This window comes from Leuresthes tenuis, unplaced genomic scaffold, assembly GCF_036924035.1.
Source record: "Leuresthes tenuis unplaced genomic scaffold, fLeuTen1.0.hap1 SCAF_14, whole genome shotgun sequence".
Classification (NCBI taxonomy): domain Eukaryota; kingdom Metazoa; phylum Chordata; class Actinopteri; order Atheriniformes; family Atherinopsidae; genus Leuresthes; species Leuresthes tenuis.
Genome location: NW_027325368.1, coordinates 20,969,038 through 20,991,238, shown reverse-complemented (window position 1 = coordinate 20,991,238; position 22,201 = coordinate 20,969,038). Strand labels below are relative to the sequence as shown.

General features: G+C 41.4%; 1 protein-coding gene across 1 annotated transcript in view; it reads left to right on the top strand.

Annotated features, from left to right (window-relative positions):
- Positions 1–22,201, top strand: part of rem2 (RAS (RAD and GEM)-like GTP binding 2) — a 30,844-nt gene continuing 8,643 nt past the window's right edge. The window contains exons 1-4 of the mRNA XM_072364209.1: positions 1–564; positions 4,220–4,556; positions 6,743–6,816; positions 18,752–18,929. Coding sequence (XP_072220310.1) covers positions 553–564; positions 4,220–4,556; positions 6,743–6,816; positions 18,752–18,929 — 601 coding nt within the window. The 5' untranslated portion in view covers positions 1–552. The remainder of the gene's footprint in view (positions 565–4,219; positions 4,557–6,742; positions 6,817–18,751; positions 18,930–22,201) is intronic.

Genomic DNA, 22,201 nt, shown 5'->3' with positions numbered 1-22,201 from the left:
AGGAGGGAGTGAGGGGCACTCCCTCCTCCAACCCAGCCTGTGGGGAGATCACTCCGCTCACTCAAGGACGCTCCTAAAGCACACTTTACACAGGGAGAGAGAGAGAGAGAGAGAGAGAGAGAGAGAGAGAGAGAGAGAGAGAGAGAGAGAGAGATGCAGGTATTAAGTGGAGGTGGGGAGGGACGCGCACAGACTGCTGTCCGCCGGGACACAGAGAGGACTTGGGGGGATGTGTAGCACTGCCGATGGCTTTCTTTCTTCCTCTACCGTTATTCCAAACGCAGACGCAAGTGTAGCCTCTTCACCCGCACCCCCGCCCCCGTCCATCCAAATACTACCTATCCCAGTTTTCCACTCGCCGCGCCTTTTCCTTTTGAAGACAGCACGAGGGTATTTTTACGCGCCGGAGCGGGAAGAATAACAACACAATGATAAACGAATCGCAGTGCGTCTCTTTTGTGCGCCGCGTGCCGTGATGCCGGGTCTGCAGCCTGCACAGATGACTTAAACCACACAGAGCTCATCCCCTAAAGAGAAGACTTATTGATAACCATGGCTGACCAGGTAAGGAGACGCACATCTTCCACCTCCCTCACAAACCCACCTCGTGCGCGCGGCACTATAGCCAGTAACGCACCCATACTAACGCACACAGGTAGCCAAAATCAAATAATTATTTCTCTGCACCACACTATGGTTTTTATACCAGTTACAATCTCTATGTGAGAATCCAGATAATTCTGTGGGACATGCCTTCTTCTTCACCTTCCTCCCCGTTGAATGGACCAGACTATCTCTGCAACTCAATGGTGATTTTAAGTCTTCCTACTCTTATTTTTACTCACTCCATATTGGATTTCTGTCAGAGCTCATCATTTCTAACCGCCAGCTGGGGTATTTTTTTTCTCTATTTTGTGTGTGTGTGTGTGTGTGTGTGTGTGTCCATGCAGCCTTAGTGATCGGTTAGGTTTACAGTGAAAGAGGTGGCAGATCATTAGGAGTTCTCCCACAGACACTTTGAAACGAATCACCTCCTGATGAGTTGTTTAGTCGTGGCTTTAAAGTAGTAGATAAAGTACTCTAGACATGGCCAAAGTGCAGTCGGCGAAGAAGCAGCAGCGACAATATAACTGAGTTGTAAAGATGACAGAATAAGAAAACATTGCCTGTAAGTATGAATTTTGTATTGCGCACCGTTGTTTGCCCCAGTTTCTCGACATACTGCCGAGAAGGAGATTAACCCTTGACACACTGCCTCAGCCCGCCGGTCTCGGTTTCCCGTGTGCTAGTGTGGATCGCTCACAGTGAGGGCAAGCTTAATTGATTAGCTCGTTCAATTAACCTGATTGAGCTACCTCGCTGATCCAGCTGGAGTGATGAGCGAGAGCGCGAGACCTAAAGACCCGTAAAAAGTGGCACAAGCAGCCACACCTTTTGTGCTTGTTCTTAAATGACACCGCAACGCTATACGGCACACTTCACAACAATATTCTGGACGTTAAATGACAACTTTTTTTTATTTATTATTTATTTTTTTAGCTATACTGTAGCCTACTTTGGAATAATAGGCTAAACTACATAAGGCTTTGAGTTGTATAAATTATCACTATAACCCACCGTCCAATGATACACCACACTACATTTTATACACTCAGCTATGCTAAACCATATTGTAAACAGCAGTGCACTTCACAGCATTACTGTTTATTATACTGTACCACAATGTAGCACGATCACATTGTACTATACTAATTGTAGGTCAGTACCCAACACTTTTCTGTTATTCTCTGTGCCATGTGACAGTATACTACCCAGCACTATTAGGCACACAACAGTGATAACATACCAATAGTCTCCAATATAACATATAACTTCACAACACTACACTGTGCACCATACTATACAATAATATACATGACACCACACTGTTATTTATGGTGCTATATAAAAAATACTACACAGCACTTTAGTGTTGTGAATTTTCACTGTAGACTTACATACAGTATTACACTACAGAGCACTATATTGTCATACTTTATTATGCTTTATAGCAATACCCACACAACACATTGTTTTATACAGTTATGTAAAACAATACTGTTACATGCTGTTAGCATAAAAACCTATACTACACAACAACTTTTTTTCTGTATTACATTATGCATAAAGGGTGGTGTGGCGGGTAGCACTGTCAATGTGTTCTCCAGTGGTTTCACGTTCCTCTCAGTGTCTAAAGAAATGCATACATTATATATGTTACGTTGCATTGGCGAGTCTAAATTGGCTGTAGGTGTGTGTGTGCAGAGCTGTCTGTCTCTTTGCGTTAGCCTTGTGATAGATAGGCAACCTGTCCAGGGTGTTCCCTGCCTCTCATTCAGTGTCAGGAGGTATAGGCTCCACTGTCCTACCACTCGGTAAAGAACTAGATAGGTACATTTGATTGATGGAAAGAAGAATTGACTATATGACAGTCGCCAGCAAAAGCCTCCCCCTGCACAGGGAATCCAGCGCAGTGGAGGTTGAATAATTTTTCTGGCATGTCTGTACATGTAAGTGCGAGATATATATAAAATATACATTTATATTACTAGATCCACCATATGTTGTTCAACAATTGTCATATGATGTATGGACAATAACACACAAGTATACACTACAGCACAGCTCAGTGCTAAACTACACTGCTTTACACTGTAGTATTATACTATTAAACTGTATACTAAGAATTAATACAGTACATCACATTTCTCTACATAATTTTGTACTAATCCAATTTATACTATTGTACATACTATACTGTAACATTGTGTGCATGATCCAAACCTTTATTGGCTTGGCTTGTACTGTTATAGTGCAATTGTTATTATACTATTACTACTATTAAAGACTACAATACACACACACACACACAACATACTGATATTGTAAACTATTTTAAACTTCATATGATACACTATGCTGTACTATACAAATATGCTCATAAAATATATTGTGATTCTGTTATATATACAGTACGCAATATTACATAGGCATTTAATCCATTAAGCTCTGAAGTACCTGTACATGGCAGACTTGGCATATGTTCTATCAGGTCTTAAAGGGTTAAAGGGTACCAGGAAAAAACAACAAAAACAAAGCCATACGCATACTGTGCTACGTGTGGCCAAGTTCCCACTTTATTTACACCTGTGCAGTCAATAATTCTAATTATTACAGGCTTGTGGTGACATTTACAATTTTGGTAGACTGTGTGTGATGATGTGTTAAGCTTGAGGTAAAGTGGGAACTTCCCTTGATGGTTATACTGAACTCGTGTGATATTATTTTCCAGTGTGTCCTGTTTTTGTGTCACTCGCCTTTAAGTAAGTGCCAATAGTGTAGATTGGTTTGACACAGGCAGACTCTGAGCCTCAGATGTCCAGCAGTGCTGCTGGAGCTAGATTAATTGCTGTTTTAATATTGATGGCGGTCATCTATGGTTGACCTGCTGCGGTTGCAAAATGCGCAGTTTTAATAGTCAAACTATCGCTGTGGAGAAAATGAGTGTCTGGTAGCTGTGCTGATTTCATTTTTGAAATCAGAAAGAATGGAGAAAACTACTTCATTGTTTTGACCTCCTTTCTTGTGAATTCATGCTGCACTCATTATGTACTCTGCTCAGTATAGTGCCACCTGACCACACTTATGTCCCCATTACACACAGCTGCAAGCTCTTTCCTTCTCTCACTCCATTGTTTCTTTGATATACATACCTCCTCTTCTTTGTCCCAGGTCTCCACCTCATTTACTGAATCCGTATCAACCTGCTGTCTCTTACAATTCTTGAACAACTCCCCCCCGCCTGTGTGTCTCCCTGAACTCATTACCTCACAACCCCACTTCACCACCCCCTGTCTTCTCTCTTAATATCCTTTGACCCTGTTTTATCATCATCAGGAGCATCTCTCCCTCTCACACTGCCACCTCATCTGTCTCACATCCATTGTTATCGACTCCCTCTTCTTTACACATTGGCGCAAGCAGTGGCGACATCCCTCCTCACCATTTTCAAATGGTAATATTTACTATTACAGACTGTGTTAATCTGCCACACAGGTAGATCTGCAGCCTGTTTGAACTTTTCAACCATTTTGAATACTGTTTTATTCTCAGCAACACTGTCTGTTTTTAAGCCATCTGGACTTACACTTTTCTTTTATCTGTTTCAATCTGATTCCAGTACAGTATGTTTCTCACCACGGCACCACCCCTTCGGCGAGGGAGCACACCCCTGCCTGTCAAACACCAGCTGCGGAGGGAGGAGGCCGTATCCGAGGACTGTGACTGGATCCCTGGCTTGGACGAACCTACCACGTTGCCTATCACTGACACAGGAGTGCCTCGGGATGATTCTTTTAGCCAGTCGGCAGCGGCCCAGCCGGCTTACCACAGCCATGGGGGGGCACTTAGGATAGTGCTACTGGGACAGAATGGCGTGGGCAAGTCGTCACTTGCCCTGTCCCTGGCTGGACAGTCGGACAGATCCCTCTCTATAGACTCTGAGACACAAGCTTGTGGTAATAACCTAAACAGGGAGTGGAAGGCCTTTTTGATCAATATCTTGAAGGTTTAGCTTTATAAAACCCTCACTTAAATGTGTATTCTCAAAATCAGTTCTGGCAAACCCTGCTTTAAAATGTTAATTTTCTTTCCCAGAAGTGAACTCTAAAGAAAACATAGCCTATTGGCAAATTAGTAACCAACTGACTCGAAATAGAGATGAAAAGATGGTTACCATACTTTTATAGGCTCATGTGATGTGTACAGAAAAAATATGTAACTAGTGCAAACGCTGCATATGCACAAAGGCACAAGGAAAGCTTTACTATTCAGAAATACAGCATAAAAAAACAAATATTGTCAGTTTTATAACTACCAAAACTTATATAAAATTGTGTTTCAGGATGAGCAATTAGCTTGTTCCTCTATTTCTTAGCAACTGCCATACTGCAGTTGTTTTGCTAAGCTAAGGTAACAGGCTGCGAGCCGTAGCTTCATATTTAAATTGTTGGTATAACTGACATGTGGTGTGTACAGAGGAATGATGTATCTAATTTTGCATGTGCAGTTTGTGCTTGGATTTATCAGCTACATGAACTCAGAAATATTAGTTTCCAAACCATGCTGTAGTTGTTTTCCCTATTTTTAAATTTGCATGATAAGCTAAGCTAACCAGCTGTTAGCTGTAGTCTCAGATTTAGCAGTCACTGTAGTCAAAGATGTTTGTATCCCTTTTCACACTGCCTGCTTTTTACTAAGGTACATAGGCAGAATATGTGTAAGAAACAGCAGGCATGGTGAAACACAGCCATGTAGACATCAATGGTACTGTGACATGAAAATAACACACTTATTCAGTGATAACGTGTCTCTTTTTGGTCAGGTATGTCACGGCAGCCTAACGGCGGTGGGGGCAGGGGATCATTTTCTGTGCCATGTTGTGTGATCTTGTGTAAAAAGGATTTCTATTTCCCCTTTGGGCATTAAAGCTGCGAAAAACAGTCTTTCCTTTCCCCTCCCATGTGGCATCCGTCAGTCAATGGGTTGGTGTGTCACACTGCTGACTGTAACATCAGGGATAATCAACTCTGGTCCTCAACTCTTCAGCCAGCTCGATCAATCATTGTCACCAAAAGGTGACTGCTGTGCCTAATGCATAGAGCCGACCTGCCCCTGTCTCACCCAAAACAGCATTCATCTTGTCCCCTGTTGTACTCTTGGATTCATGCATCATCGTAAGATGGTTGTATCCAAACTAGAACTATCATCCCAGGAGTTGCACATTTCCCCATAATGCTGCTCTCATTTTGTCTGGGAATTTAAGTGTGAAAAAAAGTAAATCAACTGTTTTTAACACCTGTTTAATTTACATATTTTTTTTTTTACATTTTTGACACGTTTCAACTGTAAGTGGAATAATACCTTGATTACCAGTACTAGCACTGAATTACACAAGATGATTTGGTGTGCTTGTACCTCGAAACAGCCATCTCAGTCATCATAGATGATTTTTTTTGGAATTACCTTAGAAACTCGGTTCAAAGCAAATGAAGCGTATTTTGATCATGAAATGATCATGATCTAAGGGTTTAGTTCAGTACATAACACCAGGTTAATCGTATTACACATGCAATGTTTTAAAACTGTTCAGAAGGTATTCACATTGTGAATCATTTTTTTTCTTTTTGATATGAAAGAGATGATTTAGAAACAGCAATGTCAGAAATGCAGGGAGTGACATCCAAGCTCATCAGAATGCAATGAGGAATGAGCTAAAAATTGTTTTGGTTTTCCTCTATTGGGCTTTATTGACAGTAACACTGTTACTGTAACAGAAATAAACTAAATCAGAGGCTTTCGCCTTTAAAACTGTTTAAGTATAAACATGTCTACAAAAGAAAGTCTTCAAGCCAGAGTTATTAAAACATCCCCGCAGACACTAAGTTAACGTTTTAGGAGTAGGTCAAGGATATTTTTATGATTTAGATTAATCTGATAACACTCTGAGGCAGTGCCTGAAACTTCAGATAGAAACAGAGACTTTAGCAAATATTGTTATTTTTTTCAGCTTCACAAATGTATACTGTCACATTTTTGCTGTAAAATATTCCCCCCCATTTTTATTTGTTACACAGGAATTGCTGTGCTGTATGAAGTAAATGCTCTTTGTGCTGATCAGTGTCTAATGGGTATTTGGTTGCAGGTGAGGGCTACGAGTGCAAAGTGACAGTGGATGACGAGGACAGCAAAATAATCGTTTTTGACAACTGGAAACAGGTGAGTGACAGCCTGTCATTTTGTCCTGTTTATTTTTTTCTATTTAGTTTGATTCCTTTTTATCACACTCAGTTGACCTCTTTTTCGTTTTTTAGCCTGTAGTCTTAAACATAGTCATGTACGTTGCCTTGTATGTTTGGTATGTTCAAAGTTATATGCTGTACCTGGATACAATGCGATATTTAAACTTATTCCCATTTTCAGTCTTAAGCACAGACACTCCAGCACATTTACTTTTGAACAAGTGACAAAATCCTCATAAAGTTTATGCTTAGGGTTACTGCATGCTCCAAAATGGACATCCCAGTATCTGATGTGTCGGACACCCTGTTTTTTTTTTACCTGAGGCGGACTACACAAGTGGCAAGTTTAAAAAATTAGGTGCTGAAAGGAAGAGTGTACAAGCTTGAAACTGTTGTTATGTTTATTTGTTGATAATATATACTTCCTGCGCCACTGCTTCTTCAACTTTAGGATGTCAAATGCAGTGAGTAAGTAAGTAGGTCACTGTTTTGTTTTTTGGTTTTTGGTCTCACTACCTGTTTAATTACAGTTTCACTTAGTGCGTGTTTAGGCTTAGGCGACAGTATTTCGTGGTTAGGGTTAGGCACTAAAACTACATTGGCTGGTTGGGTTAAATACAGCATTTCAATGTGTTTACCTGTTGGACTGAAAACTAATACAAAAGGTGTCCCTCAGTGTTGCGTAAAGGAGCCCTGACAAATAGTCAGTGAGTTTGCGAGTAAAAAACAGGCTGGATAAATCCGTCACCAGGCACAGTTAGAGTGGCTGAATATGCGTCTGCTTGAAGACAAACAAGTGTCAGCTATCGGCCTGCTTGTCTGTAAACCTGTAATAATAGATGAACATGAAGGAGTGCTCTATTTCAAAGAGGCCCAGGGGTGATATAAGCGTACCTAGGTGGAAAACGTCAATGTGGACACTGGCTGGGGGGATATGGAACTGATTAGTGATCCTCATGTTGAGGTATCCAAGATTTCTCTTATGTCAAAATTCCGTTCCTGAGCTGAATGAAATGGAAAAGGCCATTAGTTCAATTTCCCTGATGAGCAAATTGTTTATGTGTATTCAAGTGGAAAAAGTGTGTTCATATTTCTGTTTTTATGTGAGTATGTGCATGTGTGTGTGGCCTCAACTGCACAGGGAATGTTACAAGAGCAGCTGTTTTCTTTCTTTTTTTTTCTTTTTTTCTATTTTTGTTAACCCTAATTTTTTTCCAATTTAATTCTAATGCTAACAGTTTTTTGCTCTGACGCTACAACATCCTCAGGTTTTTGAGCAGAACAGTGCGAGAGTTAAAGAGTTAAAAACATATTATACCCTTTTCTCAGAAGCAGCAAACATTTCCTGAGGTCTTAATCAAATGCTTTGTTGAGAGATGTCGAATTGTACCAAGTTATTAAAACATGCAGCACAGAAGGTAACGGCCGCTGGCCAGTTAACAGACACCTCTGAGAGCGTTTTCAGACACTAATTAAAAAGTTTGACTGATAAAAAAAATTTAAGAGCGCACATTAGATTTTATTGTTGGGACACGCTAACAAACCCTAACACAAAGTACTGGTAGGGCATTATTGGCTCATTTATTTCAGCAGTGAAGTGAGCTATATAACTAATATTGAGATATGATGTTGATATCAAGCCAAAAGCAACAGCAGCAAAAGAGTGTCAACTACTCTCTTCCAAGGTGCACCGAATGCTATATCATCTTATCTCAAGTTGAAATTTGGCTTGGATAACAAGAAAGGGGGCTGAAAGAACCTTGGGAAATGACGTATGTTTGCAAATTTGAATGACTCGCTGAACGATGAATTTTCAAATATATGGAGACACAAAACAAAATGCGTTTTTGAGTCACTGGTGATGTCAAACACCCAAATATATGCTCTCAAGTCCAGGAAAAAAGTAATTTTCCCATAATAAACATCCTGTAAGATGAACCTGTGGGGAGGATTTTTGTAGCAGAAGAAAAATTAAGACACAGCAGGCGGCTGAAGAGAGCTTGTCAAAATGAACCTTGTGTCACTGAGAACATTATGCAGAATCAAACCATATGCTGTTATTTATGGACATTAATAATATGATGGAACAGCAGAGCACTCTAATTACTCTGTAGTGTGAATCTATTCCAGATGTCCACCGGCCCAGCAGGGGCCCTCTTCTTAAGGTTAAATTATTCACATGCAGCTACGTTTAAGAACTCCACAGAAAACTCGCTCATTCCTCACCCGCAGCTTTGCTGCCCTTCCTTCCTGCAGCCGTCATCACTTTCAAATCTCCCCCATCCATTCACTCAGTAACTTTTCCTTTTTTTCGCACTTGCTTGCCTCATACCTCTGGTAAAATCTCGCTAAAAGTTAATTACATTTGTGCTCGTCAATGCAAGGCGGGGCATTTAGGCTGAAGCAACAGACGTCGTTCTGTGGGAAGCTTGGACTGACTCCAAGACCATCAGCAGTTGTGGAGGGGGCAGAGAGGACTGGACAGCATCCCGCTCAGCAATTTCTGCTCATGTGTTTGCGCTTTTTTTTCCTTTTTTTCTTTTTTTCATTAATGCCCGTAGATTAAGGACATGTACACATGAAATCCAAACACACGCACAAAGTCAGGTGCAGAAACAGATGTCATCAAGCTGTCTAACACGTGCCCTGGCCTTGAACTGGCGCAGCATTTACCGCCTACACTTGCAGCCCCAAGAGGCAGGGCTTCTGGCCTTGTAGCGAGCTGCGAGTGTTCTCCGCGGGGCAACCCAACCTACACCCGAGTTGCCATAGTAACATGCACAGACACACACATAGCTGAATTAATCACTCATTCAAGCATAAGATCGAGCTTTAAACAGTCAGCATCCAACACTGCTGGCTGTGGGGCTTCACTCATTCTCTCTGACCGGCACCATCAGCTTATTGTCCTGCTATACAAACTGTGAAAGAAAAAAAAACAAAACTGTTACACTTGCTTTGAATGGCAGTCGATCGGCACAAAAAGAAGTCAAGCTGGTGCAGTACATTTTCCCAACTGCAGCATAGGGAGCTGTGCACAACTAACCACAGGTGGAAACTTACTGTAAGGGCAGGGTCTTGTAAATAGAGAGACTGTGCCAACAGATGTGTGTGTATGTGTGCTCCTGCTTCACCGAAGCTTAACCGACAAATGTGTTAAATACGGCAGCATACGGCACACGTGCACAGAAGAGAGTCTGTTCAGCCAGACACTGGGGAGAGTGAGTCTTGTGAATGACACGAGGGGTAGGATGCTTTAAATAAGTTATCCATGCACCCAGAATAGAAACACTGACACACTTGGCCTTGACCTAGTCAGCCGTGTTGTCCTCTGCTTCAGACTGACTTTGGTATTTTCATATGTCTAGTTTGCTTCGAGGCGTCCAAATGGGCTTTCTCTCTCTTCTTTCAATGTGTTTGTCTCAGTGTTCATACGTCTCTGAATTTGTTTCAAGCTTGAATCAGTCTAAGACTTTCCATTATTATTTAATAGCTCATAATTAAAATATTTATCGTAGACAGCGGAACTGTGCTGCCTCAGACCAAAAGGAAATGTAAGGCGGTAGCATTTTTATCTGTGTTCATCTGCATGCAGTCAGGAGGAGTTGCTGCTGACCTTTAAAGAATGGATGGTTTATTATGTTAAAGCCAGTCAGAAAAAAAGCCAGGATGTAATTTGGTGGAAGATAATTGCTGCCCGACTACATTTTGTTGCTAAATTTGGAGGGAAGAAAAATGTCAGTCAGCCAGATCTTGGAACAGATTTGGATTATGGCATTGAATCATGTCCAGTAAAAGGAAATCCCACAACGTTTTTCTCTTTCCTGTTTTGTTGTTGTGCAGTCTTATGAGAGATGTTCTGCACTATTTACAGTTCCTAATTTGTTGCCTTAATCCAATTAAGTTATAATACTCGAACGGTTTTGTCTGTTTTGTTCTGCCTCCCGCACACGAGAGAACTTCAAAAAACTTGAAAAAGATTTTTAAAAGGCTGATGCCTGACAGTCTCTCACATCTAAAGAAATGAGTTCTAGATCACAGACTAAAGATTTTTTGCCAGACTTGAAATCTTGCAGGGTCACTGTTTACAAGACCTCAACTAGATTTTTCTGAGATTATTTCCCATGTTGCACCTGGTGGAAATTTTTAACAACAATGACGTTGACAGATAAGCAGCTTTTAGCCACAGACGCATATTTAAGTGCAGTGAAACGTCGTAGAGTCTTTTGTGCCGATGCCATAATGCAATTACTAGCTCCTTGTTTCGTATGGTTCAGTTGAATTTTTTTTTTTGCCTCATCGCCGTGCTCACTCTCAGTTACAGCTTCCCCTGCTTCCCATTTGGAAGCATCCACGGTGCACGTTTTTGGTTGAAAACACAGAATGTGTCTCTGAACGACACAATTTGCATAAAACAAGACCAAAGACCTGTGATAGTTTGAAACATGTTTGATCAAGTCATAACCTAAGATGTGAGAAAAACATACTAAATCTGGATTTAGCATTATGAACACCTTGCACCAGAGGACCACACCTCGCATAAGATTCTTCACGGTTTCATTCTGACATTGGAGAACTGTCTACGTCTTGAAAAATCATGTAGTGTATAGCCGGCTTTCTACAATGGTAGTCAATCTGCTGCAGAAAACTCACTGTGACCTAACATAAAGTAAGTAGAAAAGCTCAACCAAAATATTGATATAAAAAGTGTCGATGACTTGAAATTTTAGCATCTTTACCAAGCTGTGTTCATAAGCTTTCTGTCTAGCTTAACAGCTGCTGGAATTATCTGCAATAATGATATTTGCAAAATCTTCAATATCGTATATTCAGATGGTTTTTAAAACTTTTTTTTTTCAATTCCACCTTTTAACAGTAAAAAAGCAGAACCTGAATAGTCCTCGTGCAAACATTCAAGACTTTGTGGGAATCTAGTATGTTGAATTTACAAACTAAATGCGGCAAAACTCAGATACTTTTGATGTCTATCCCAAGGATAACAACATTTTTGCAACAATAGTACATCATTGTGTCCGAGTAGGAAATTGTGTTTTTATCCTCTACATGGACCGCCTTTACATGGAGGTCGAAGGTCAGGCAGAACAGCAAGCCTGAAAAGGGTAGAGATTTGGAGATTTGCTAATGTGCAGGCCGAGGGCTGAACATGCCAACATATTAAAGCTTGAATCTGGGTCATTTAGGCACGTTCGCTATGATGCCATGATGTTGTGTTGGTGGTGTGTGTGCATGTGTGTATGTTAGGGGTGCCTTGCAGAAGTCTACATGGTGCAACACTGTATGGTGCACTAGGCTGCGCTGTGATGGGATGTCAGCTGCATTATGTGGTTGTTCCTGGTCTCTATGCTGTTTACACGTTTGTTTTTGTTTCCTTTTTGAAGAGGAGAATGTAGATTTTGTGTTTTGTGTGACCTCAGTAATTCAGTTCCTCTGGGAAGTATTGTCCCTTTGCGGGCAGAGAGTGGGGGGGCAAAACAGCAAACCTACCATGTGCGCAAAGCTTCGTCATGATATCATCAGATATTGCCTTTGCCACATAGCATGGCTTAGCTCTGTCTCCTCTTCCAAGTTTTGATCCTCCCTCTCCTTGCGTCATTCCCTGCCCTTTTTTCATTCCCTCCATTTATCACGCCTCCATCTTTATTGATCTGCCTGCTCTTTCATTCTGCTCTGACAGCCAGTCAGACAAACGGATAGAACACAAGCCAAAGAGGCAGATGTGTGCAAAGTACATGTGTTTGCTTTTGATAAAGCCAAATGGCTGCGAAAGCCTCTCTGTATTTATCTGTGCATGCGAGCGCGTGTTTGTGCAAGCAGGTGGGGATGTGTTTGACCTCTTGTTTCTATGTAAAGACCCTAAGCCGCTTTGCTGATATATCTTGTTTTGCAAAGCAAACGACTTTTGAGTCGATAGCTTGCAATCGTTTAGGTTCTTTCTTTCAAGCAGCGAGGAGCACGTTGTATAGCGACAAATACGTGCTACCGAAATATGAAGCACTCTTTAAAAGAAAAAAAAGGGTCAAATGCTGATTTTTTTTTTCTACAACTGGAAAGAATAATAGTTTGAGTGCTTGCGCAGCCACAGCATGTTATGCAAATCATGCCTGATAAGTGATTCATCGTCCTCGCCATTAATGGTTGCTCATGTTGTGTGGGGCTCCAGAGTGCATGCTAATGTATGTGAGCCATATAAGTCAAATGAGAACTTAGTGGAAAATGGAAATTATTAACTTTTTTATTTTTTTCTGTGCTTTTGGACAGGCAAACAGTTGATGCTCTTTTGCTTACAATGAACAATAAAGGTGGTCAAGGGGAATTCAACAACATGGAAAACTTTCAATAATTCATTTGAGCAGAAATATCAGTTCATGCGATGCTGCTCTGGAAACACTGGATTCGGATGCAAGTATTGCCCACCTGAGAATGACTTCTTTTTTGTGTTTTGCATCATTGCCCGTTGAGCTTTATTGTCTGCACTTCCCGTTTCAAATCTCCCAACAACATTGGATTTGATTCATGCTGTCATCTAACGCTTTCTGATATGATGTAGGATTCATAGTTGAATCAATGATTGCAAACTGTCCAGTTCTTGAGACAGCGAAGCAAGCCCCAACCATAACATTTCCACTGCCATGCTTTACATTTGGTATAAGCACTTCACCTGAAAAGCTTTTGTCTTTTGTGTCCACCAAAAATGGCTAACGTTAGAGTGCCCAAACAAGTTATTCTTTGATTAGCCAGTCGAGAGCACATTATTCTGAAAGCATCCCACCACCTTTAACATTCCTGACACAACAGCCAAGCCTCTCGGCTGCACCCCGCGGTTGGGGTTGTGACGGTGAGACGGCACTGATGAAATATTGAGTGGAATTTGATTTGATAATTTAGTAAGCTTTCATCTTTTGTAAATGAAAAACGCTCGAGTGTTTATAGCTCATTAGCCCATGAACAAAAAAAACAAAACACTGCTGATTTGAATGTTTGTGGGCCTATAAGTTACATGACGTGAAGCAAAAATAAACGCAGCTTGCATATTTAATTTCTTCAATCTGGCATCAGCTCGCCGCCTCACCATCTGTTTCCAAAAGTTTATGAGAGAGGTTTTCTGACAAGTGGGCACATTCTCCCATCAAGAGTAAGTTTATAGATGCTTCTACCAGCTGACATTTTGAGTGTACCCAAAAGTAATAAATGAGAGCGCAGTAGGCAGATGCGTTTTACGATGCAAAAAGCCTTTTCCTGCACTGAAACTGGTTCATAATGAACCAGACCGTGCAGACACACAGTTTCAGAGCAACTTAAAGGGGAACTCCGGTATTTTTAAACCTAGACCTTTTTTCTGGCATGAAATACGTTTATCTACTCAGCGAGAACAGTTTGGCGAAAGTCAGCATTCTTTGGAAGCTATTTAGATAACTTGCAATCGGCGTATATCGATATAACAGAGTGAATGGGGCAAAGACGATGCAGCCTCTAAATAAGGCATTATCTGTCTTTATTTCACCAATACTTTAAGAAGAATGAATGAAGCTGATGTGGCAAAGTGGACGTAAAACATTTTGAAAAAAGCCACAGAATTTAACATGAACCAAAACGTTTTCTGTGGACTAGTATGATGGGGTTTGCTTTTCTATTTTTCGCATTATCAGTTTTTCTGACACATTCTGATGAATTCATATGGACATCTGCTCAAGTGCTATTGCAACACACTGCTAATGCAATTTTAAGAGGAAAAATGCTTTTTTGAGATTGTTCTCTTCTTGAAACACAACACGATACAAGGCTCACTTAGGCCTCAAAAGGCTGTTTTAGAAAAAGAACAACCTACAGACTTTGCTCCACCTGTACATCGGTGTCACTCACACTATGAACATTTCAGCAAAGCCTGCATGTGCCAGTATTCAGGCTGTGCTTTCATCCAGATAAAGCAGGGCTTGCTTGCCTGTATGGTCTGGTGATTTTTTATTTTTTTTTATCTCTGCGGGATCCGTTGCCCTGAACTCACAGAGTTGATCACATCCAAAACTTTTTTTTTTTTTCTTGTCACCTGCTTTTGTTCTGGTGATGATTCCGGAAGCGAGAGCGTTCAAATGAAAAGCATTTCATTCTGTCTCAGCTTCACATTGGGGAAACCTTTTCTCTGTTGTCGTGGCTGGTTTAGTTGTGGTGTAAACTGTGCTTTTATGTGCAGCTGACTTAAATAGAGGAGTGTCAGTCCAATCATTGCTACAGACAGGACTGGGAATCAGGGTCGTCCAGAGCCATATGTTTACACTGCTGTACAGTTTTTTCTTTGCAGTGCATTTCTGTGTACGCATACGCACTGTTTTAGTCTGCAAAATGTACTCTTCCTCTAATATTCTTTGTGGACATCAAGCAATTTTTTCCTTTGGAGTTCCAGTGCAGGTGTAATTTGTGCAGTCTTTCTGATTTTGACACACAACGCTGCCAGAAATACCCGAGGTTCTTTTTTTTTTTTTTCACACAAATGCTCAGCTGAATTTCCCGGGGCTGGCCAGTCATGTGATATAAACACATGTAGTAGATGCTTGCCAGACCCATGAAAAGTCTCCCTATATAAGTGAATTGTTATTTCTGTAGGTTGCTCTACCAAGCAACGCTGTCTGTTAGCTATCTGTCATTTATTGGATGGGTTTTTTTATTATCTTCAGTGCATCTTTGCCAAAGCAGGAAATGATGAAAACTTAAGTCCCAGAAAGCCTGGTTTGTGAGCCCTTTCTTTATTGTTATTTACAGCAGATATGTCTTATTTTATTTTTGAACATTGTGTATTTATTATTGTACAAACCCCATTTCCAGATTTTCTTTCTAAGATACAATAAAAACTTAAATCTGTCGTTCTACTTCCACTCCCCTGATGACGAGTGCCACCAGTCTTTTGGATCTTAGCATTAGCGTCTCCCTTAGCTACAATTAAGAAGCCTCCCTCAAAACCAAGCGAAGTTACTGAAGACTTTTAAAAGATACTTGTGTCATGTTCACTGTTTCGATCTCTACAAGTGGAGATGTAAGTCAAGTAAAACACAAAATAAATGACTTTGTTAGCCACACAGGTCCTTTCTTATGAAATAATTTCAATACTATTCACCTGAATGCCCATTGAGTGCTGCGTGTAATTGCACATGACTTGAATATTATTGTATGTAGGCCCAGCTTTTGTCAGCCCATGTGAGTACGGGAGGAGTAGATAATGACAGATGGCCTGCTCTCCGTGAGCAGAGAGGAACTGCTTAATTGAGAGAAAAAAATAAAAGGAGAGTGAGCCAGAGTTGGCACTGTCGCAAGTTTCTCTGCCTGCATTTGAGAGGCATGTTTACTTACTCCCAGTGATTCTACAGCATGCTCCTAATCGATGTCTTCTCTACATTTGTACTCGTTTGCTTGCAAAGATTAGTGTCCTCCACTCAGTTTCTCTTCCTCTATGTCTTTGTGTGTTCCTTTCCGTTGTCTCATCCCCCTGTCAGACGGTGACAGGTGGCCAGCAGCTCCCATCCTCCACTCTTCTTCTCTCTTTGCCTTTTTTCCTGTGCTCCACCAAGGCTCTCTCCATGAATTTCCTGCTCCGGGCTCTGATCCGATGGTTCTTGGCCTCGAGAGATGTTATGAATTTTTCAGACGGCTGAAATTATCTGGAGGACTGGAATTTACGGTACCTCTGGGGCCGAGGATGTAGGACAAGGGCATCCACGCAGTCACACATGCAGACACACATGCAGACACACACCCAATTTGTGAAGCCCTGCTGTTATTACGATGCATCCCACATAAGCACAAAGCAGACCCCACTGGTGTAGTAGATGCCTCCTATTTAACCCCACAAATATGGAGAAACAAATATAAACACCTTCTCTTTCACTTACACACAAGTACACATGAACTCTGCTCTACAAAGTGTTTGTGACCTCAGAGTCTTATTTCGTTTTGAAACACCACTCGGCTGTGTTATAGGTAATCTGTTAGGATTTTCCTCTGTTTCTGAATAATACACTTGAAAGTGATAGATTAAAATTTACACCAACCATAAAATTCCATCAGTTTGCGTTTATGTCAGTAAAGAAGGGGGGCTGGAGCCTATCCCAGCTGTCATTAGGTGCGAGGCAGGGTACATTCTGGACATTTTCTGGTAGAAACCAGGAGACAGTTTCTCCAGTGTGTGTCTAATTTTTCTTTAAATGACCAGCATTACACTGTGGTGTCTGGTCTCAGGGTTTCTGTTTCAGAACAACTGCGGAAACACGGTACTGGTTTTAGTACATTCACATAAGGCTACAATACAACTGTCCAACTTTATCGTTCCAAAAGTCAGAAAATCAGGATTTAATGATTGATACTTTAATTTTGTTTAGGCTGCAAACATACTTTTATGTTCCATGTCCAATGAAGAGTCGTAAATGGACTGTACTTGTAAAGCGCTTTTCGAGTCTAGCTGACCACTCAAAGTGCTTTTAACACTACATGCCACATTCACCCATTCACTCACACATACAGCATGACTTAGTCTATACAGCTACATGCTTCCTACTACATTCACGCACATTCATACACCGATGGATGCATTGGTAGGCAACATGGGGTTCAGTGTCTTGCCCAAGGACGCTTCGATCACCAAGAGCGTCTGCTCTTCTTCTCCGCCCTCATAAAAATGTAAAGATTGAATATTCATATATTTTGAATCTTAGAAAAGCACAGGTGACAAGTTGCTATGTGAAGGTACATGGGAATAAAGCCATCCTGTCCAGAAGGCGCAGCCACTCTACCTGCCTGTGTGTTGTAATCTTGTTATAAGCCACTCTGTGTCGTGGCACACAACTGTAGATGGTTTTTAGTGTTAAAAGTCTCCATCATGCAGTTCAGAGCGAGCAGTTTTCATCAACGTGCAGCTAAAAAGCCTCTCGCAAAGAGAGGGCTCGGACCAGGGTTAACAGTTTTCAACACAAAGAGACAGACTAGCTACTTATTGTGCTTTTGTTTACATTTGCTTAAGGCTACATTTGGGCTGCTCCAGTGCGACACCCAGAGGTGGTCTAACATTGCATATTACACCTTTAACGACTGCACAATGCACATGAGTTTAATCCACAATTCCATTGCATTTTACTCATAAGAACATGAAATTGAATTCACTAAACCCTTAATCTAGCTAGATTAAAAAGATATCATTCTTTCCGTACTGCAGTGAAGAAATGGGTCAACAAGTGATCAACTCTGGCTGATCCCTGCATACGATTTGTTCAGTTAGCTTCCAAATTTTTTCATTCAAACGAGCAAACATGCAAGCAAACGTAGACATGCAAATGCAAAAGTACAGGATTAGAAGTATTTCTATAACCCGAATTTTCCACCCATGAACCACCTTCGGTCCCATAAAGATTCGGCTGACTGAATTGGGAAAATTGAACTAAAGAGAACAGAGATGCTTCCAGGCGGTTACAGTACACGCTGCTGTTTCTGCCAGAGCCACTTGAGCTAATTGAGCCTCTGTGACAGGAAGCCCTGACGGGCTGTTAGTGGTCATTGGTAAGAGGGTCACGAGATTCAAAGTGAAGCATGACGTGCACACAGTCAAGTTGAGCAAAGCCTCCTCTGCGTCCTCTCATGGGACAGAGATAAAAACTTGACCGGCGCCTACTTGGCAATAGCTCTGTCCTTTATGTGACGACGCACAAACAGGGACTGAAAAATGTTGAAGGGCAAACTTTTAATTTGTTGATGGTATTTAAAGGATTCTATGTCTCATATAGTGTCTACCTGACATTCCACACCTGCCGTGTTGTCATCGGATCTCTGCTCTGAGTGCATACTGATCTGCTCCACTTAAGTAAGGCTTGTATTATACATGTGGGTGTGTGTCTCTTTGTGTTTGCAATCTTCAGGACTTGTCCGCTCTGCAGTGTGATGTGTGCATCCTGGTTTTCTCGGTGACTGACAGGCGAAGTTTCCACCGCACCGCCCAGCTCCGCCTCCTTCTCAGGGAGTCCCAACCGCGCACACCAATCATCCTCGTGGGCAACAAGAGCGACCTTGTCCGTTCCCGTGAAATCAGCTCGGAGGGTAGGTGGAACATCCTATAAACCCACAGCTGTTTACCAGACCCCTCCCCTTCAAAAGGAATTTTCGAAAGCTTCGGAATTTCAACTGTAGCTTTAGCCTTTTCTAAACCAAAACACGTGCAAAAATGCAGGAAACTGTTTATCTGGATCTGGACCTGATCCAGCTAACAGCTGCTTCATTGTATCTGAATTCATAGTCTGGCTCAATCAGTTATTTCACTTCTAAGGTTTTACGCATCAGGGGATAATGAAATAAACAATCTGGTCAGTACCAGGTCTTACAGTTAGGCAACTACTACCTCAGTGAACAACAACACATGAAAAATGATGCTGTGTTGTTATTTATTGAACAGGAGTCCGCCTGAATACAGAAGCAGTGTGTGGAAAGTAAATACTCCCTTACTGATCTCATAGGGATTAAGAGGGTCAGGAGCAGCTGGGTACAGCTTTAAAATGGACTTGATTAATCGACCATTAACAAACGTGAGCACCTCTGTAGAGACATGCCTGGCAGTTTGCTGGCCTGGAGCAGTCAGGTGTGTGTTAACACCAATTCCAAGGAGGAAAGACTGTGATCGTCAGTCTGGGAAGGGGGGATAAGGACATTTCCAATCAAATTGCAGTCCATCATTCTACAATGAGGAAGATTATTAACAAGTGGGGGACATTCAAGACTTCTTCTCATTAGTTGAGGTGCAAGCAAGTTCACCCCAGTGCCTGATTGTGTAGTGCTCAGAGAAACTGTATAAGATCCAAAGAGGTATATCTCAGATGCTACAAGTTCCTGATAGTACAATTAGAACAAGACTGAACTAATAGGATTTGTTTGGAGTAGCTGTCAGGAGAAAGCCTCATCTTTCTATAAAGAACATGGCTACACAACTTGGGTTCACAAAGTTGCATCTGAACAAACCACAAGACTTCTGAATCAATGTTCTTTGGACAGATGAGACTAAAGTGGAGATGTTTTGGGCTTTTTTTTTGTCAAACGTGGGGCTTTGCATCATGAACAAACACAGCATATCAGCACAAATGCCTTATACCAACTGTCAAGCACAGCGGTGGAGGGCTGATGATTTGGGCTTGCTTTGCGGCCACAGCACCTGAACACCTTGTAGTCATTGCATTGAACATGAACTTAACATGAGTCGACATGCATAGACAAATCTCTGTAAACTTCTATTAACTGAAGCAACGCTGTAAAGGAGAGTGGGCCAGAAGAGACGAGTAACGTCATACAGAAAACAATTACCTCAAGTTATTGCTGCTAAAGGTGGTTCAATGAATTATTGAATCGCGAGATGTACTTCATTTTTCAAACATTGTTACTGCTTTTTGACATCGTTTTAGGTCAAATAAATCATGACACAGTGCAATGTGTCATGAATTGTAGTTCATCTGAGGTTGGGGACCAGATTGTTTTTTGATGCCCTGACATGTAACTCCTTCATAGCTAAAAGAAGGCATGCATGTGCACACGACCCCATTGTAAGGTAACAGAAGCACAGAAGTGATAGATGAATGAGGATTACCTGGTGAGAAACAGAAAAGAAAGAACTACAGCTCCCTCGAAAAACCTTTATTTTATTTAGGTCATTGTATCTAGATTGGGTCTGTAGGAGGAAGACTGTTATTGGTCGAAACTTCTCTTCGGTCCAATCTCCCGTCCCTTTTAACAGGAAGAAACCTCTGGCAGAACCAGACTCCGGAAGGGTGGCCATCCGCCTCGACCAGCTGGGGTTTGAGACAGGAAAGAGGGGGGAAAAACACCGTAACACCATTCAACGGATACCTGTTCAGAGAGGGAAACACAAGTTAATGACTTGTGGCTAATAGACTATTTAGAATGTTAGCAAGTCAGTCCAGTACATTAAGAGGCAGTTATGGTGAGGGGTTCTGGTGACGTTATGGTTATGTATGTGAAATTAAGTTTCAGTTGAAAAGCTGTGATAGCAGTTTTTTTTTTATGTTGCCTGTTAATGTCATACCAATGAGTAAAAATAAAAAAAAACACACACTGAGCGGAACCACTGGGGTGTCAGCATTTGTCTAAAAATATAATGACCTGTTACAGCTCAGTGAGCAATCTGAGTGCCAGCTGCTGTTTCTGTCTGAAATCAGTGACCCTTTATTTCACAAATTTGTTTAAAAAAAAAGAATCCCTACTCTTAACGCTATTGCCGTTATTGTGACAGACAGCATAAAAAAAACATGCCGTCTAACATCAGCACGACAGCAGTAAGTAGAGTGGGTGGGACAAAGCAAGCTGTTCGCCTGAGCCTGCCCGGGCACCAGCAGGGTTTAACAAACCCCAGTTTTCTGGGTGAGTGACGCAACATAAGAAACACACAAGAAAACCTTTAAAGCACCCTTTGTTTCCTTTTGGATTGCCTTTCAATCAGCTCTCCGAATGGAAAAATCTTGAATGGAAAATTTCTTGTAATTACAGTTATCTGGTTGGTACGGATGCCTCTGCTGCTGTTTAGAATGGATGTGGGTGCCTCAGAGCTCAAAACGGAAACTCGTACAGATACATTTTCCCAGAACAAACAGTGGCTGTGTGCTTTGGGCAATTACTTACTTGCCCTCTTTGTTTTAGACCCTAGGGGGATCTATCTTTGATCAACAAAATCGTTTTTTGCTAACACTAACCTCAGATAAATGCTTTGTTGGCAACTGTTGAAGTAGAGAAAATTGTGTCATCTGTTGCAAAGGGCTGGAAATACACACTGTGTGTAAAATGTATTGGCGCTGATTTTATACTTATTGAATGACAGTGATTCAACTGTTCGGCCTGAATTTAACATTTGAAAAATTAAAAATTTTGTTACACACCTATGAACACCTGAATTGCATATCTACACCAAGTTAAAACATGTCCCTGTGTGCAATGTCTCAGCAGCTGTTGGGGGAGTTGTCGCTGGTGCTCACAATCAGGTTGCTTTTAATCTCTTGCCGCCATGGGCTGTCACTATTAGGACACGTTAGAGAACGATTGTTAGCTGTGACAGGCCTTTTGCTGTCTCGGGATCGTAACGGTCTGCGCTACAGGTGACAGCACAATACGTTAGCATTGGTGACACCATTAGCTTGGTGACATTAACATTTTGTGTTACGGCACAAAATGTTACCATGATGCACACAAATTGATAAAAAAAACAAAAAACAAACGGATCCAACAGAATCCTCTGAATTGACATCAAACTTCAGGTGTGCCATAATCTCGTGGGACTTTATGGGTGAAGCTTTATGGAGGACCGCCAGGCTTGCCTA